This window comes from Hippocampus guttulatus, chromosome 9 (genome assembly GCF_054856545.1).
Source record: "Hippocampus guttulatus isolate MCC_2025c chromosome 9, RoL_Hgut_1.0, whole genome shotgun sequence".
Classification (NCBI taxonomy): Eukaryota; Metazoa; Chordata; class Actinopteri; order Syngnathiformes; family Syngnathidae; genus Hippocampus; species Hippocampus guttulatus.
Window position 1 is genome coordinate 5,017,443 of NC_141269.1, and position 18,761 is coordinate 5,036,203.

Sequence of the window (18,761 nt, forward strand, 5' to 3'; positions counted from 1 at the left end):
AATGATGTGGATGCTTTGGAATGTCAGAATGATCCAAGGGGCTCCTGTTGTATATGCCCCTTATCGGGTCTCCCAAGGCAAACTGGTGATAAGTTGAAATGTGATAAGTCAAGCCAAGAGTGATTCAGAAGACCCACCAGTAGTTGAGGGGAGGGTCTTTGGTTCTGGTCGTTGAACACCGGGCCATCTCTTCACTCTTACGGGAATAGAGGAAAGTAGTTCCAGAGTACGATGATTGGAGTAGGAGAATGTCTTTGACGTGTTTTCCACTTGACAGACTTGGCTGAAAAAAACCCCCAAACAGAATCATCTTTATTGGCCAAGTATCTCTGTTAGAGCACACCATTCACCAGTGTGCGGTGTCATTTGAGTCCAGTACTATGTCAAAAACACAAAGTACAGTTATTAAGAAATAATTATGCAATAAAGTGTGCAACCGTGCGGCAATACCGATCACCAACGGAAGCGTGCAAATTGTGCAAAGACAGAGCTACAATTAAAAAATGCTGTAATAGTGGCGTGTCCAAATGATTGGAAAAGAGAAAAGCCATCCGGGAAAACACAACGCAAGGCAAGAGAGGACGCAACAAACTTCTGCTTTTCACTTTTAAACTGCAACATAGTGTTGGGGGCCGTTGACGTCATCGCATTCGCTTCCAATTTCAACAGGAACTGAGTGTTAAAGAGGAGATTTGTATCTGTGTACTATGGAAACCTTGAAGTTGCATCAGCTGAGCACCATGTGCAAACACAGGCCGCACCCACCCAAAACATGCACTTCAGTTTGATTCCGGTTTTCTCACCTGAACAAATAGCTCAACACCAAGAAGAAAGACGACCTGATGTGGGGTCAAATGGCCCTAAAGGGATGAAACAGTTTACGACAAAACATGAATCAATCTTGCAAAACCAGATCAGCAAGTAACTCCTGCCATGTCGAAAATACTAGCACTAAAAGTTGAGAAACGCCGTTCTTGGATGATGCTCTCTTTGTTGCGTAACCCTGTTATGTCCTGGCAGGGAACTGTTGGAGGATGATCAAACAGGGGGAAGTGTGTTGTTGTCGACACGGCGGGATCCCTTGACCGTTCTCCACTTCCCCAGGTCCTCCGCGTGTTCGTTTGATTCGGGCTGAGTTGATGTGCAAAAGTCAGAGGCTGGAAATGGAGAAGTTCTTGCAAGATGTTTTACTGAACGTTCAGGGCACAACACGAATCGATTCGGGCTCCTGTGAGTCTAAGATTTCATCAGGAAGCCCCGAGCAACTACAGTCACACGTACATATAGGCATAGTATGTTAATTATATTAATTAGGGGCGGGCAGTTCTTCCCCTCATGTAAAAATCTGAAACAAAGAAAGTCAAGCAAAGTTCGATTTTGGCATTTTGACAAAGTACAGACCATATCTGTTGGTCCACAAATCTTGAGATTAGGGTTCCTCTTCGAAGGCACTTGACAGCCTTCAGGGACTTTCCCAAGGTGGGAGACGCAAAAGAAAACACTTGGGGGGCTGTTAATCACTCAAGGGGAAATAGGAGCCCAGCTTCACACTACATTCTTTGTTTTAAGTAGCGGATGTTCAGGACAGAGACCTAATAGTCAAAGTCGACCTGTCTATGATACAAAGTTTTAAGCTAAACATATAACATAGGTGATATCTTCAGAACCCTAATCACAGTCATCTTTTTGTTCTACTTCCTCTTGGTCCACCGCACACCTTATCAAGGTGAACGTCCTACAAGTTTTAATATCCAATAGGCAAAAACTCAACATTTTCAGGTTGTTGTTGTTGGTTTTTTTTAAATTGCATCAATATAAATGATTGGACCCAGCTGCACAGACGACCATTTTTTGGGGCCCTTTTTAGCTAGCTGAGAGCGGCAAGTAACTGCTGTCATGACAGCAAGTTGGCACCGGCAGCAATAAAACCTGAAAAAAATGTTGCTTTTTAATTATGCTGTTGTTGTTGGGTAACCTCATAGTTTTTTGGCGGGGCAGCCGCACAACTTTGGCGACGGCACACCTTGTCTGCGTGAACGCCTCACAGTTTTGAATCCTGGCTAGAGGGCTCGTCAAACTGATGCCCATCAAACTCTTGATTTTAACATCCCCTCTGGTGTGACTCAAGCTGTTGATCCATTTGGGAAAGAATGCATAAAGCGATTGTTTTACTGCATAGATAGATAGATAGATAGTTAAATAATCCGCCACATGGATTATATGCATTACGGTAATCTGCCGCTAGCAAGCACCTTCAAAATAAAAGCTTCGCAACTAATAACGTTTTTTTTAATGCTGATTTCAGAGGCCTTTTCTTTTTAAATGTAACATCAGATCTTAATGATAATACTTTGGTTGAAGACCTTGGGTGGCCAAGTATGCCCCAGGATAACGAAAATTAATGTTTAATGTTTGTTTGTTTGTTTGTTTTAATCCAGTAATATTTAATCATGTAGCGTTAATACAGTACTAACTTTGGTTCCCGTCACAACTTCAGAATGTTTCTTCATGCTACTCTGAGACAGTTTTCATTCTTCGTGGGTGAACTCAACGTTGCCCGATCGCTGAGAAGTTATTTTGTGACGTTATATTAAATCCAAACCACTGACGTGCATGCATTAGTTGGAGAACCTTTATTTTGAAAGTGGCCAACTTCGTTTGCGAGCGGTAGATTACCGTAATGCACAGTAATAACAATCGCGGTGGCGGTTGGTTTGATTTTTGCGAGTGGAGGCGTGGTTGACCACAGTATAATCCGTTGCATTTTGCCACTGATTAAATAGAGCAGCTAAAGTTAAATTAGCAACCAGTATTCTCAACTCAACTGTATTTATAGAGCACTTTCAAACAGCCATCGCTGCATACAAAGTGCAGTAATGCCACAAATCAATAACAAAAAACGGTAGAAAGCACCAAACAGCAAAACCAAGATCAATTCTGAGTCATATCCATCTAAAATTTTTAACATTCTAAAAAGTTTCTGTACTATTAAAACCGCAAGTTAACTTTTTCTGTAGTTTTTTTTTTTGGCGTGCATTTTTTCCTCTTTGCCAGACATTACATTCTTTTTTAAAATTGTTTTTTTAAAGTCATTTAATAAAACCTATTTCGAACGAAAGGCGTTTTGTATTTGCCCTTAGTCTGCCTTAATCGAACAGTTGCGCAGGAAAGTAGAAAGCACCTGAAAAAAGAACACAGCTCAGCGTTGTGATGCGACTGTGGGACTTCTTACTACATTTGCGTGCAAACCACATTTTAATGTGGAAAGGGCTCATCCCTGATGAGAAATAACAGTCGCAAACCCGACTCGACCACTGCTCATACACGTCTGACATTCCTTACAAACAGCCTGCCGCAGGTACCGCCCACATTTTTTGGCATACGAAACAGGTATATAAAAATCTGCTGTGGCCGATTGTATCTGGTCGGAAAAAGAACCGTTTTACCCTTATTCGACTTTTTCATCATTCCGAAATAACAATGGTGGATTATGAGGTGACCGTCTACACCGGCAATCGAGTTCACGCCACCACCGTGAATCCTGTGCACATTAAACTGGTGGGCACAGATGGCGAGAGTGACCGCACGTGGCTGAGGTCGTTTGTGATATTCAGAGGAGCGGTAAGTAGGGGGACAAAAAAAAAAAAAAAAGATCACTATGTTGAACTAACTTTTTTTTTGGGGGGGGGGGGGGTCCTACAAGTTCCCCAGGAAATGCCAAAAAGTAGGTTTATTGGCAATCAAGTGCCTCACAAATCCTGCATTATCAGTGCAACTAGAAAAGGTGTATGGACGGTTTAGATGTTTAGGTTTATAAACTGGATCACAAAAAAAATAAAAGCATAAGTCTCTTCATAACATTTCTTCAACGGTTTAGTTTATTCTTAAAAGTAGGTTGTTGTTTTTTTTTTTTTTACTGCGGCTTCATATTTCAATTCTAGATTGGCAAAAAGAGCACTGTTGCCTTGACGTTAAGTGTCGAACGACCCTAAACTATAAACATAGCATACGTAAATAAATAAATACAAATATTCATAACCATCACGTCCGATGTGAGCAGGAAAACACACCGATGTGACACATCGGTTTTCCTGCTGAATCATATTTGCTATTCAGCACAAGCTTCGTTTTGGTTGAATGCTCATGATATAATATAGTATGTATGTTATCCTGGTTCATTCTTGGAGGTGAAATTGTCTCTCCCGTGTTTTGTTTTGTCCCTCCCATGTTTACTTCAATCAGATTAGGTCAGGTAACACACCTTTCGGTATGAGACAACACCCTTCTGAAAATTGTGGTTGCCTTGCTGTCTTTCTTTAAGCACCATTTTAATCAACTCATGTTTGTTTAACCAAGCTGTCTCCAAAAGAGACAAATTGTGCATTTTTTTTAAGAATTTGGAACCGTCCTGAGGTGTCTTACTAACACATCTGCTGTCATACAACTGGCAAGACTTCTCTTCCCGCTTTGGCAACAGCGGGCCACTTTGGCAGCAGTAGGGGACAGAAATTATGATTCTTATAAAGGACTCGGTTTTCTGTACCCTGGTCGAGGTCAGATCTGGTCTACCAAAAGCCTCCCACACAACCAGAAGATCTAGGCCTATTGTTAAAACCGCATCTGGCGTCTGGTCACATAAAGTTGTCCACTGGGGCTTGTCAGTAGTGGTTGGCACTTTGTCACGAGCTAGCATGTAGCAAGTCGAGCTGCTAGCCGTCACTTTGTTCGAGCCCCTGTTTCCCCACGATGTGCCTCACGCTAACACCCTCATTTCTGCTGCTAGCTTAGTTGTAGCTTGCCATATTCAGGTCCTTTTTCTGCAGTTGCCAAGTACTCCTCTGGAACGGTGCTAACACAAAAGGAGTTTTCCTTTAAACATAATGGTGCACCTAATATTTTCAAACAAATTTTCTAGGTAACCACTTACACCGTTTCCTGCCCAAACTCCCTCGGACGTCTGCTTCTGATCGAACTCGACAAGCGGCAATTTTTTATTTTGCCCGGCGACGCCTGGTTCCCCGACAAGGTGGAAATCAAATCACCCGAGAATGACATCTACACCTTTCCCATCTACTGCTGGATCAGTGACAGCGAGACTCACCGCTTCAGAGAAGGCAAAGGTTGGTTCATTCACGTGCTTGTTTGCCATCATCTATTTAATACCTGCAAAAAAATCATCCTGACAATTGTTCTTATGTATTCATTTTTTTTAATTTTTTTGCAAGCTCTGAGAATCTTTGACGAAAGCCACCCTCTCGGCCAATACGCAAGGGAGCAGGAGCTAAGTCGGCGAAGTGTAGACTATGGGTGAGCGTTCACGGAGAATTCCTCCAACATGTCCTTGTGACATTTAAAGCGGACTCGAAAAGGCGACGTTAACCTTTAAACCGCCCAACAGCTGGGATTTTTATGCCCAAGGTTTACCCTACACCATCAAGGCAGACGGTCCGATGACCCTCCCCGATGAGGTCCAGTTCTCCTTTACCAAGGCCACGGAGTTTGCATTCACAGCGGCGACAGCGTAAGGGCCCTCCGAAACTGAACAATTTGGTGGGACGGATGACGGTTGACGCTGCCGTTATTTCTTTGCTCTGAAATGAGGTCTCCTTCATGTAGTTTAATTGTCAATAAAGACTTTAAACTGAACACCGCTACTTATTTGTGATGAAAAAGCTGCTTGTTTTGTTTCCCCAAGGGTGGCTGAGCTTCAGCTAAAGGGTTTGACCGACAACCAGGAAAATTGGACAAGTCTCGACGATATCAACGACGTGTTCCGCAACAAAGACACACCCTTATCAGGTACTTGACATGTTTTCCCTGCTGAAAAAGAGCTTCTTTTTTTTTTCTTTTTTAAATCCAGCAACTAATTTAGTCAAATCAAGTTGCTTTTTCACTGTAGACGTTGCACATTTAAGAGTCTTAAATGATCCAGCTGAAAGCTGAAATTCTTGGGCCTTCTTGTATGGTGACGGAAAACATTTTCCCAGATTATGTTCAGGAACACTGGAAGGAGGATGATTTTTTTGCCTACCAGTACCTAAACGGCCCCCATCCCACCTTGATTCGACGTTGTAAAACTCTGCCCGGCAACTTCCCCGTGACTGACGACATGGTCTTCATTCCCGATGGCTCAAACTTATCCAATGAGTTGAAGGTAAAGAGTTTGTCTCATCGTCCTCATCATATTCTTTGACTTTCGATTTGAAGATGAAAGGACCATTTTGTCAAAGGCACAAGATATCGGCACTGTACTTTATGCAGTAGCCCATCTACGAGCTACGCTCCAAAATCATTTTTTGGCCCTCAAACAGCGAGGCAACATATACCTGTGTGACTACAAACACCTGGACGGACTGCAGGCGAACACGGTCCAAGGGACTCAGCAGTACATGATGGCACCCTTCGTCCTGTTTCACAAAAGGCCCGATGATAAGCTGATGCCTATTGCCATTCAGGTGACATTACCTTCTGCCAATGTACTTTAAAATTTAAAAAAAAAAAAAAAAAAGTGAGGTAGAGAGGTTCTGCAGGAGGTACTGAACGTAGTCCGGCTCACCTCCGATCATAGCTCAGTGGTTCTGAACCTTCTTAGAGGTACCGAACCCTTCATCAGTGAAAAATAAATATCTATATATATATATATACAGTATATTATTGAATTGAATCCAACTTTATTGTCAAATGTGCTGTACGTACTGTATGTGTAACATACAGCACAGATGAATAGCTCAGAATAAGAAAACTTTCATTTGCCTCACAATGGAGAAATTCCCAATTTACAGCAGCAAAGTTATGAAAGGAAGAAAAGTAGAAGAACAAAAAGTATAGGAGTCGCTGTAAAAGTGGCCGCTCTCGCAAATCATTGCAGGAGAGGATGGATAGGATACACGTTTGAGCAACAGCAATACGGGTTGCTTGCTTTTGCACGGACGACCAAACGTGAGTCACAATGTCCATCCTCCCTCCCACAGCTCAAGCAGACTCCGGCTGAGGACAACCCCATCTTCCTTCCAACTGACTCTACGTACGACTGGCTGACGGCTAAGATTTTTGTGCGAAGTGCCGATTTCACGCAGCACCAGCTCAACGCGCACCTGCTGCGCACTCACCTTTTGGCTGAGGTTTTTGCAGTGTCACTCTTGCGCAACCTGCCCATGGTGCATCCCCTGTACAAGGTAACTGGAGTTCACCCAATCTGGTTTCCAACCGAGTGTTGTTATTGCTCAAGACATCCGGATTGGATCGGTTTTTCCTTTCATGGTCATTCCCCGGTATCCCTTTAGCTCCTCGCACCCCACACCCGCTACACTCTGCAGATCAACGAACAAGCTCGGGATACACTCATCGGACCCAAAGGAAGCTTCACTCTGGTAAAAGTCAACCTTTGTTTTCAAGATGACGTTGAAGATGCTCCATTTATGTCACCTATTGGACTCTTCCTCAGTTTGCGGCTTCTGGGGGAGAGAGTTTGCTGAAAATATTGGCAAGATCACAGTCCTCGATCACCTACAGATCTCTCTGCATCCCCGAGGACATTGCTGATCGCGACATGCAGGACTTTCCAAACTTCTACTACAGGGATGATGGACTCCAAATTTGGAACATCATGTTTAAGTATGCTAGCCATTTTGCTCAAGAAAAATAATACAATACCGGTCTCGACATCAGTGGTAGCCAGCCTTGTGTCACGGACCGCTTGAGACAAATACATGCCGTCCACAGACCAGAAACCTTTTTTTTTCTCATTGCTTTTAAATGGCCAATTTTATAGCAGTGCTACTGACAGCAAAGATAATTGAGTAATTAAACATTTTGTGAACGTTCGTTCCTTTCAAACAGTGTTATTGTACTGCACAACAAATGCAGAATGAAATAAAGTAAAACGGCGAACGATTAAGAAACGGACCGATTAGGAATAATAAATACGCCTTATAATGTCAGCAATCATTTTTGAAGTTACGATTCTTCATGCGGCGTTAGCATCATTGCTACTTGCCAAAGATGACACGATTGCTTGCCGCTCATTTCCGGTGGCTGCCGGCTAGTTACTAGCGACTAAACTGCTAATGTTTACGTGGGCGGGCCGCGCGAACCCTGCTAGCATTTTTTCATGCTTTCCGCTTGATCAATTAGGTGCCATTTGTTCAAATGATTCAACAGGCTTCTTGTTTTGCCTTGTTTTTGTCGACTTAGCACGCACCGACCGCTCAGGGAGGAAATCCTCTTGTCACAATGGCTTCATCTTCGAAAGTCATGGCTGCCAGGCAGCTGCGCGTTTCGACGTACGTGTCGTCAATTTGCTCGCGTCGCTCTGTTTACTGCCTCTTCTTTCGTTTATTGGCGGATTGGGTCGATTTCAGCTTCCCTACCAAGGTTAAAAGGAGGACTCCGATTGACTAAGAGTCGCGCACATTTCCCACGTCACGTCTGATGGAGTGAATTTGCTCACAGCTCGCAGGTCTGCCTTAGAACGGCCCGGCCCAAAACGGACCGAGGACCGGTGTTTGTGAACCGCTGCTCGATGTGACTTTGTAGATGGGGCCAGAGGAAGAACCGATCACATTTTTGAGGATCTAGATTTTAGTATAGAAATTAATTTTCTCATTACCTATGAAGTGTTTTGCAGAATGCGTGCACAACGATACAATTTGTCTCTCAAAAGATTTGTGCAGGGAGTGATTGAGTACTACTACAAAAGTGACGACGAGATACAGCGAGACTCGGAACTGCAGACTTATATCGGGGACATTTTCGAACACGGATTCCTGTCCCAGCCACAATCAGGTGATCATGCACCGCTTCACGCTACTCCCCAATTGCACGATTTTTTTTTTTTTTTTTTTTTTGCAAAGAACGTCAATTCGCGGTGACGCCTTTTTTCTCCACAGGTATCCCTCAGAGTTTTGCCAATGTGTCAGAACTGATCAAATTCACAACCATGGTGATGTTTACGAGCTCGTGCCAGCATGCAGCTGTAAACAGCGGACAGGTGAGAAACCCCGGCATTCCTCCTGGTCTAAGCAGGTGTAAAACGACTCACTTTGCAAACCCCCATTGCAGTTTGACTACGGTGGCTGGATGCCCAACAGCCCCCCGACCCTGCAGCGTCCTCCCCCAACCAAAAAGGGGACAACCAGCGAGGCCACAATGTTGCAGACGTTGCCTATTATCAACGTGACCGTTCAGGGAATGGCCGTCGTCTGGTTGCTCAGCAGGCAGTCCTCTGACTTTGTAAGTAGACCAAACTTGATCTGACAAAACAAGATTTGTTGTCCTCGGGAAGACACAACCCAAAAGTAGTCACCACGGGTGAGAGGAGGAACGTAGCTCTACCTGTAACTCTTATCCACCACAACGGATAGCACGTTCATGACACCTCTCCATCCGTCGACATCATTGCCTCACTTCAGAAAAAGATTCAGAGTTATATTAAACTCCTCCACCTGAGGCACGACGTATCCTTCTCATCCATGGGGCTAAGATGGGGTGTGGTTATGGTTGACGGCCATGGTGCCTTTGGTAGTCCCGAGTTGCCGTGCGTGGTTTCCGTGACTGAGCGCCGGTGATCTGTGTCCTGTCGCAGATGGTGTTTGTCTGCTCACCTGGATGCGCCGTACCAAGCCTTAAGTTCTCGGGTCATTAATCATGTCGTTACTTTTTAACCTCAGGTGGGAGTGGGGCGGGGGCACATATTCCACAAAGTACATGACTGGGTGGCAATACTCACACGCACCCTCGAGCTTCTGCCTGACAGTAAATAAGTGGTCTAGTGTCTCAAATCAAAAGCGAATTATTTGGTTATGGAACTCTCATACATTCATTTAACCAGCATCGGTTGTGTCAACAGGTCCCCCTCGGACATTACCCAGAGGACCATTTCACAGAGGAGATCCCCCGCCAGCTGCAAAAGGATTACAAAGCCGAGCTTGACAAGTTGTCAATCACAATCAACAACAGGAACAAAACGTTGGAAATCCCTTACACTTACCTGGATCCAAAGAACGTCGAGAACAGCGTGGCCATCTAAGCGTCGGAAATATATGATGTGATATTAGCCATCCGTCCATGTTTCAGCACCGCTAGCACATCGGATTGGCACTTGAAATGGCGGCAGACGTGCCTGCCCCGCCCCATCAGATATTGCGCGACGCCGCTCGGTGAAGCGTCGCTTTTGATTGGTGGCGACGGCGGGGAGTAAATCACATCCAAACTGTCTGTCACTCAAAAACACGTTTTATTTACAATCGGCTCTGCGCTGATTTTGAATAAGGTGAACATGCATATGACGTAACATTTAAAAAAAAAAAAAAAAAAAGGAAAAAAATCATCCAGTGCCCTTCATCTTCAAAGGGGGAGTGTTGAGAAAGCACTTCAACAATGTACAGTTTAGGCTGCGTGCACGGTGTTCAATGACCCAAAAAAACAAAACAAATGTCACACTTGCGATTTGGCGTGAGATTATTTAGCACGAGTGAATTTACGGTATGTCTATAGCACACAAACGGTTGTACAGTATGGCAAACGGTATCAATCGATGGACCGATCACATAACATTGTGATGGACAAAAATATGGCGCTTGGGGAAATACACTGCAAAGCTCGGAGCTCTTTGCATGAAATGCCGCGACCAGCGAGTATGAGAAGAGCTGCACGGGTTAAGAGAAAAGCACAATAAGACGAGAATCAAAGTCACGGATTGAATTCTCAAGCAGTTATGAGGTGGGGGGCGGGGGCAATTTTACCCGAATAAAACTTGGTTGGGAAATGTCCATTTTACAACGAGGAAAGTATAAACCGATCGGGACAAATAAACTGCGATAATATCTAACATGATGCTATTTCTAATTCTACTTGGGCAATGTTAACTTTTGTCACAATATTCCAATTTTATTCTCGTGACGTAAAGTTTTATTTCTCAAAATTAAAATAAAAAAAATCCAAAATAAATTATAACCGTTCTTGAGATTTTACATTTGTTTTTCTCGGATGTTAATGTTACAGCTTTTGCAAATATTTTTCCTCCAATTCCTTTATCCTCAAATAAAATGTCAACTTTCATCAAGATCGCAACTTTTTGCCTGTAAATGGATTTATCATCCTCATGATACTGCTGCTCCTTTCCCAGGAAAATCCAGCAAAATTCCCTTAAAATATTTTTTATGCAATCTTACTTTGTCTCACACCAGATTTATTTTCAGCAATATTTCGTTATCCCCCCCGCACATGAATGTCAATTTTGTTCTGGGAACATATAAACGTTGTTTTTGCAACATTTTGTTGTTGAATAAAAACTGAAGTCAACTTGTTTCTAAATTGATTTCATACGACGGACCTGATATTCCATTGCAATTTTGATCCGATCGGATGAACCAGAAAACGACCCCCCAGTGGTCACAACTGGTACGACTGCATCAATTGCGCAAGGCGACTAAACAGGCAGCGGTGGGAGGGAAGGGTTGTAGGCGGCCGTTACCTTGGCAACCACACAGGCGCGGGCTTCCAGGTCATATGAGACTGGACGGCGAGTTTAGTCTTTGTATTTCGAGGAGCACACTGTGCTGCTGTTCATTGGTCTGGACGCAAGGGGGCGCCAAGTGCGAAGAGGAGTCCGACCAAGAGTCACGGCTCATCGAGATGATCTTTGAATTGTTTTCACTTTCCGTTTTTTTTTTTTCACCTCGAGCCGCCACGTCAAAGACTCGTCGGGTCGCGATCGTCCGTGCAGGAGCCTTTTGCGAGGGAGATGTCGTCCACCGCCATCTCGCCGCTTCGTCCCCGCCCGCGCTCGCCCTTCAGCACCACCTGCCGGCAGCACGGTCACAGTTTCAGTGCGTGGCCTCGGTTACGGGAATACATATGAAATATTGCAAGCCAAAAAAGTTGGAATTTTCAGATTTCAGTTGAAATTAAAAGAAAAATATTCAAAATTTTACCACATTTCTGAAGACGACACAAAAAAAGAGGTTAACAGAATAAAATTATAACCCGAGAAAAACTGAACATGAACACAACAGACAGAAGTAATAAATTACAAAAAATAAAATAAAAAAATTCCAAGGAAAAAAATTTGGGTGATTTTTTTATTTTTATTTATTGAATAATATAGCTACAGAAAAAAATTGGGGACAAAAAACACATTTTGAGGTATGTTAACCATTTTTTCATATTCTGCAAATGCGCCGAATGGCAAAATATGGGGGAACAAACAAAAAATTGTAATCTCACAATAATGTTGCAATTCTGACAAGGTCCAAATTCCAAAACAAACATGTAGGTGACAGGCATCAGTCAAAATATTTTAAAAGAAAATATAAATATGATTGACGCGAGTTGCGAGTGGGGCCCGTGCAAACAAAGACAAAGAGGGAGTAGCGCAAGCAAGCAAGCTCAAGTTTGGGGGCTCACGCAGCAAATTGACAATTGAAAAAGTATCAATGGGCCTACCAAAACGCAGAGAGAGAGAGAAAGAAAAGCAAAGTTGTCATTGAACCTCTTGAAAGAGTGAGAAACGACTCAAGCCTCGGCGGAGTTTGGCGTTGGGACTTACGCTCTCCAGGCCGGTTCCCCACAGCGTTATCTGGGTGTGTCTCCAGCTGTTGCCCCCCGTCCTGCCCCACACGGCCGGGCTGTACTGGGCGCCCTTCTTCACGAACACCTGCAGCATGCCGACGTGGTGCCCCGCCAGCTTGTGGCGGAATGACAGGCAAAGGTTGCCCTCGTTCCAGGGTGGGGCCAACGGGAGGACCAGCCTCGCCCCCCGCCCCGTCCTCTTGTTGCCGACTTCGGGGATGGTAAGGTAGCGACCGCCTGCGGAGAGAAACGCCTCCTTTCAAAACAAATTCTTTTGGGGGGAGATTCACTTTTTTATCGACAAATTGGGAAAAAAGAAATTGTAATGAACTAAAAGGGAAGTTGCAAAGTCACAGTACGTGAAGAATAGCAATTGAATAGAATTAAAAAGAATGAAACATTTTTCAACGGTGCTGCCGAATGTGGCGTGTGTGCCTTGACCACGTGGGGGCAGTATAGGACAGACAGATGGATATAATATTCATTACGGCGATTCAGCAGCTCTCAGGTCATCAGTGCGGCACTAATATGAGGCAGTCTTCACAGAGGATAAATAATATAGCCCAGTTGGTAGGGTTACGGTCTGTCTCCATGAGGTTCCAATTTTATGTTCGCACTCAGGGGGCGGAAGCTATGCGGTTGCTTTCAATGAGCAACGTGAAATTCCCGATGTTTGGTTCATATTTACTCATAACTGTCAAAAATGTGAACCGTGTTGAGTCACCATACAGTTGAAGCTCCAAAGTCAGTTATAAAATATGAAAACAATAAAAATATGACAATATAATGAACGAACAACTTTTTTTTGTGTGGGTGTGTGTATACAGAATCAGTCATTCCAAGGGCGCCAGGAGCTCTAACTCATGTTTGTCTACCACTGATTCACGACAAAACAATAAAAAAAATGTCCACCTTAAGTCAAGTCAAAAATGGGGGGCAGGGGGGATGGTAATTGGAGTCAAATGTGTCATTCATCGGCGTCCCTTTGTCGTCCAAGGTCTCCATACAAAGCACGGCTCACAAAAGCCCCTTATGATAGATAAAATCGATGGCACTCAGTTTCCCTTGCCCGGACGCGGGTCACCGGGGCCCCCCTCTGGAGCCAGGCCTGGAGGTGGGGCTCGTTGGCGAGCGCCTGGTGGCCGGGCCTACACCCATGGGGCCCGGCCGGGCTCAGCCCGAAGAGGCAACGTGGGTCCCCCTTCTCATGGTCTCACCACCCGTGGGAGGGGTCAAAGGGGTCGGGTGCAATGCGAGCTGGGCGGCAGCCAAAGGCCTGGCGGTCCGATCCTCGGCTGCAGAAGCTAGCTCTTGGGACATGGAATGTCACCTCTCTGGCAGGGAAGGAGCCCGAGCTGGTGTGTGAGGTAGAGAAGTTCCAACTGGATATAGTCGGACTTGCCTCCACACACAGCCTGGGTTCTGGTACTAGTTCTCTCGAGAGGGGTTGGACTCTCTTCCACTCTGGAGTTGCTCATGGTGAGAGGCGCAGAGCAGGTGTGGGCATACTCATTGCCCCCCGGCTCAGTGCCTGTACATTGGGGTTCACACCGGTAGACGAGAGGGTTGCTTCCCTCCGCCTTCGGGTGGGGGGACGGGTCCTGACTGTTGTTTGTGCATATGCACCAAACGGCAGCTCAGCATACCCACCCTTTTTGGAGTCCTTGGAGGGTGTGCTGGAGAGTACTCCTGCTGGGGACTCCCTTGTTCTGCTGGGGGACTTCAATGCTCACGTGGGCAATGACAGTGAGACCTGGAGGGGCGTGATTGGGAGGAACGGCCCCCCCGATCAGAACTCGAGTGGTGTTTTGTTATTGGACTTCTGTGCTCGTCACGGACTGTCCATAACGAAAACCTTGTTCAAACATAAGGGTGTCCATATGTGCACTTGGCACCAGGACACCCTGGGCCGTAGTTCGATGATCGACCTTGTGGTTGTATCATCGGATTTGCGGCCGCATGTTTTGGACACTCGGGTGAAGAGAGGGGCGGAGCTGTCAACTGATCACCACCTGGTGGTGAGTAGGCTCCGATGGTGGGGGAAGATGCCGGTCCGTCCTGGCAGACCCAAACGTATTGTGAGGGTTTGTTGGGAGCGTCTGGCGGAATCCCCTGTCAGAAGGAGTTTCAACTCCCACCTCCGACAGAGCTTTTCCCATGTTCCGGGGGAGACGGGGGACATTGAGTCCGAGTGGACCATGTTCCGTGCCTCTATTGTTGAGGCGGCCAATCTGAGTTGTGGCCGTAAGGTGGTTGGTGCCTGTCGTGGCGGCAACCCTCGTACTCGCTGGTGGACACCAGCAGTAAGGGATGCCGTCAAGCTGAAGAAGGAGTCCTATCGAGCCTTTATGGCCTGTGGGACCCCAGAGGCAGCTGACGGGTATCGACTGGCCAAGCGGAACGCAGCTTCGGTGGTCGCCGAGGCAAAAACCCGAGCGTGGGAAGAGTTCGGTGAGGCCATGAAAGCCGACTTCCGGACGGCTTCGAGGAAATTCTGGTCCACCATCCGACGTCTCAGGAGGGGGAAGCAGTGCACCACTAACACTGTGTACAGTGGGGATGGGGCACTGCTGACTTCGACTCGGGACGTTGTGAACCGGTGGGCAGAGTACTTCGAAGACCTCCTCAACTCCACCAACACGTCTTCCTTGGAGGAAGCAGAGTCTGAGGACCCTGAGGTGGGCTCTCCTATCTCTGTGGTTGAAGTCACCGATGTGGTTAAAAAGCTCCTCGGTGGCAGGGCCCCGGGGGTGGATGAGATCCGCCCGGAGTTCCTCAAGGCTCTGGATGTTGTGGGGCTGTCCTGGTTGACACGCCTCTGCAACATCGCGTGGTCAACGGGGAGAGTGCCTCTGGATTGGCAGACCGGGGTGGTAGTCCCTCTTTTTAAAAAGGGGGACCGGAGGGTGTGTTCCAACTACAGAGGGATCACACTCCTCAGCCTCCCTGGTAAGGTCTATTCAGGGGTGCTGGAGAGGAGGGTTCGTCAGGAAGTCGAGCCTCAGATTGAGGAGGAGCAGTGTGGTTTTCGTCCCGGCCGTGGAACAGTGGACCAGCTCTACACCCTTAGCAGGGTCCTCGAGGGTATGTGGGAATTCGCCCAACCAGTCTACATGTGTTTTGTGGACTTGGAGAAGGCGTTTGACCGTGTCCCTCGGGGAGTTCTGTGGGGGGTGCTTCGTGGGTATGGGGTACCGAAACCCCTGATACGGGCTATTCGGTCACTATACCACCGATGTCAGAGTTTGGTTCGCATTGCCGGCAGTAAGTCGGAATCGTTTCCAGTGAGGGTAGGACTCCGCCAAGGCTGCCCTTTGTCGCCGATTCTGTTCATAATCTTTATGGACAGAATTTCTAGGCGCAGCCGAAGCGTTGAGGGCGTCCGTTTTGGTGGCCTCAGTATTGCATCCCTGCTTTTTGCAGATGATGTGGTGCTGTTGGCTCCTTCAAACGGGGCTCTCCAACTCTCACTGGAGCGTTTCGCAGCAGAGTGTGAAGCGGTTGGGATGAAAATCAGCACCTCCAAATCTGAAACCATGGTCCTCAGTCGGAAAAGGGTGGAGTGCCCCCTCCGGGTTGGGGGAGAGATCTTGCCCCAAGTGGAGGAGTTTAAGTATCTTGGGGTCTTGTTCACGAGTGAGGGCAGGAGGGAGCGAGAGATCGACAGGCGGATCGGTGCAGCGTCTGCTGTGATGCGGACGTTGTATCGGTCTGTCGTGGTGAAGAAGGAGCTGAGCCAAAGGGCGAAGCTCTCAATTTACCGGTCGATCTACGTTCCAACCCTCATCTATGGTCATGAGCTATGGGTCGTGACCGAAAGAACGAGATCCCGGATACAAGCGGCTGAAATGAGTTTTCTCCGCAGGGTGTCCGGGCTCTCCCTTAGAGATAAGGTGAGAAGCTCGGTCATCCGGGAGGGGCTCAGAGTCGAGCCGCTTCTCCTCCACATCGAGAGGAGCCAGATGAGGTGGCTTGGGCATCTGATTCGGATGCCTCCTGAACGCCTCCCTGGTGAGGTGTTCCGGGCATGTCCCACCGGGAGGAGACCCCGAGGAAGACCCAGGACACGCTGGAGTGACTATGTCACCCAGCTGGCCTGGGAACGCCTCGGGATCCCCCGGGGAGAGCTGGAAGAAGTAGCTAGGGAGAGGGAAGTCTGGGCTTCCCTGCTAAAGCTGTTGCCCCCGCGACCCGGCCCCGGATAAGCGGTAGAAGATGGATGGATGGATGGATGGTCTCCATCTTGTCTCCGATCATTGAGTCCAAGATTGATGTGTTGTTTGCATTGCGTAACACCGCCAACTCACTGGCCTTTCATTACCTGCCGGGTCTGCCGTTGTCTCCCAGTGCACGTCTCCGTCTTTGTCCCTGATCCATCCGCAGAGGCCGTCGTCAAAGGAGCAGCTCAGGAAGCCCGAATCTGACCCGCAGGAAGATGTTTGACATGCAAATCAACTTCAAAGTGGGACAGAATTGTCCAGTTGCAGAAGCTAGAATTTTTTTTCCCCTCTGGGCTATTTTATTTACAATTGAAAAATATATATGTAAATAATTATTGGTGATCTGAATCTTCTACTATCAATATTTTTTACAATGTCAATTTAAAATCATGTCTCATTTTTGCATGATGAAGGAATGGATATTTTGGATACAGAGTTTCTTTTTTAAAAATCGGATTTATCAACCAGTCCCAAAAAAAAATAAAAATGATGTTGGATAATTCTAGTATGAAGATAATTGTCGGTGAGCAGCTCGAAAAAATTTAAATTTGCAGCTAATGCATGTGATCGGTATCAGCTTGATGTCACTCATGGATGAACCGTATCGGAATTGGCAGCAAATAATTCCTGATCGGAACACCTTTCTTGAAATGTCGTGACATTAAAAAAAAAACAATAAAATCTCATATTAGCCAATTCAGATTATTTTTTTTTAATTCAAATCATTTTACCTAAAATGAAGACATTGTATTGTGCATTCGGCAAATCTACTCTATGCAACTTCTCCTTTTTTTTCAGAAAAAATGGAAAAATGGATTGGCTCATTTTTCTTACAATTTTATTTCAACGCGGTGAAATTGCTTTTACACTTGAGTGTGATAGTTAACCACAATGCCACAATGTGTGGCAGTGGCAGTTTGACTCTATAACTGACCATGTGTTGTGATTTTGTGATTACTTCGAAACAGAAGCAAAAGGTTTGCCTGCTAAAATGAACGTGCTCTCTTCACACCCAAAATAAAAATAAAAAAAAGAAAAATCCATGCATGCACTCACAGTGTGCAATGGCGAGGGATGATGTTGCCGTGACGACGGCAATACGGGAAGAACATCCGTCATTTCGTCTGAGCCGCAGATGTTCAAAGACACCCTCGGGCTCGCTTGGAGGAGAGCAATTTTTTCCAGCGCGCGAGCTACTTCTAAACCAGCCACGTCCTCATGATCTACCTCCTCCACTTTGTTTATTTTTTCCATTTCAAAAATATACTTGCAATTCCTTAGATGTCCAACTTGTCGCGGTGTACCTGACATAACTGCATGAAGCCATTCATACAGAAACAGAAGCATGCGACAGGCTGCTCTGTACGTCAGTCAAGTGTCAGATGTCACAATGGATGACAGGTGGGAGTCAACTTTTTTTTTTCTTTCTCCTCATCGGGCAGGCAGGTGCATCATTAGCATAAAACAGGGAAGGCTCGCAGCGAGTGAGTTAATGCCATGAGAGCGGGCGACACGTCCTTCGCGAGCTACCGGTAGCTCACAATCTAGCTCATGGACAACGTTTGCTGTATAAAAAATGCGGGAAGCGCTAAAAATCTTACCCGCGTCGTCCTTGGCTTCGTCGGCCGTGTTGCCCAGCTCGATGTCAAAGTCCAGCACTGTGTTGAGGTTGTGGTTCCGAGGGACTGAGGAGGGAAACGGGGTCAACGTGAATACGTGAAGAAAGGACGATACACTGAGACCTTGTGAATTGACGAGTGGCCCAACGTCGGAGGTTTTTGAGACTTGCGCCGACTCTCGGTTGATTTTTCTGGTTTGTTTTGTGTTGAGAGCAAACATTTGACTTGTGAGTGTTTAATTTGTCATCCAGCAGGCAGTGCTTCAAAAAAAAAAAAAAAATGTCCGCCACCCAAACAAACGGTTGGATTTAGTTACTTCATATTCCACGAACCCAATATTAATCAGAATCCC

The 18,761-nt window shown here is 46.1% G+C and overlaps 2 protein-coding genes across 7 annotated transcripts in view; one reads left to right on the plus strand and one right to left on the minus strand.

Annotated features, from left to right (window-relative positions):
- Positions 1-3,371: 3,371 nt before the first annotated feature.
- LOC147199939 (arachidonate 12-lipoxygenase, 12R-type-like) lies at positions 3,372-11,301 on the plus strand. The gene is made up of 14 exons (XM_086119465.1): positions 3,372-3,621; positions 4,916-5,120; positions 5,226-5,307; positions 5,399-5,521; positions 5,696-5,799; positions 5,988-6,154; positions 6,312-6,455; positions 6,972-7,175; positions 7,284-7,370; positions 7,445-7,614; positions 8,663-8,784; positions 8,889-8,989; positions 9,061-9,231; positions 9,848-11,301. Exons 1-14 carry the CDS (start codon positions 3,481-3,483, stop codon positions 10,025-10,027), a joined length of 2,001 nt encoding a protein of 666 aa, XP_085975591.1. The 5' UTR covers positions 3,372-3,480; the 3' UTR covers positions 10,028-11,301.
- The window catches only part of npnta (nephronectin a), a 41,545-nt gene continuing 32,999 nt past the window's right edge, over positions 10,216-18,761 (minus strand). For all 6 annotated transcript variants that reach the window (XM_086119472.1, XM_086119471.1, XM_086119469.1 and 3 more), the window contains 4 exons: positions 18,392-18,475; positions 16,892-16,990; positions 12,548-12,807; positions 10,216-11,802 (listed from right to left, as the gene is read on the minus strand). In XM_086119472.1, coding sequence (XP_085975598.1) covers positions 11,692-11,802; positions 12,548-12,807; positions 16,892-16,990; positions 18,392-18,475 — 554 coding nt within the window. In that variant the 3' untranslated portion in view covers positions 10,216-11,691. The remainder of the gene's footprint in view (positions 11,803-12,547; positions 12,808-16,891; positions 16,991-18,391; positions 18,476-18,761) is intronic.

Bases quoted from the DNA above. Each gene is read 5' to 3' on its own strand.
- LOC147199939 (XM_086119465.1), top strand. From the start codon at position 3,481: ATGGTGGATTATGAGGTGACCGTCTACACCGGCAATCGAGTTCACGCC. The intron at 6,456-6,971 runs GTGACATTACCT...TCCCTCCCACAG, and splicing joins TGATGCCTATTGCCATTCAG to CTCAAGCAGACTCCGGCTGA. The intron at 7,615-8,662 runs GTATGCTAGCCA...GTCTCTCAAAAG, and splicing joins ATTTGGAACATCATGTTTAA to ATTTGTGCAGGGAGTGATTG.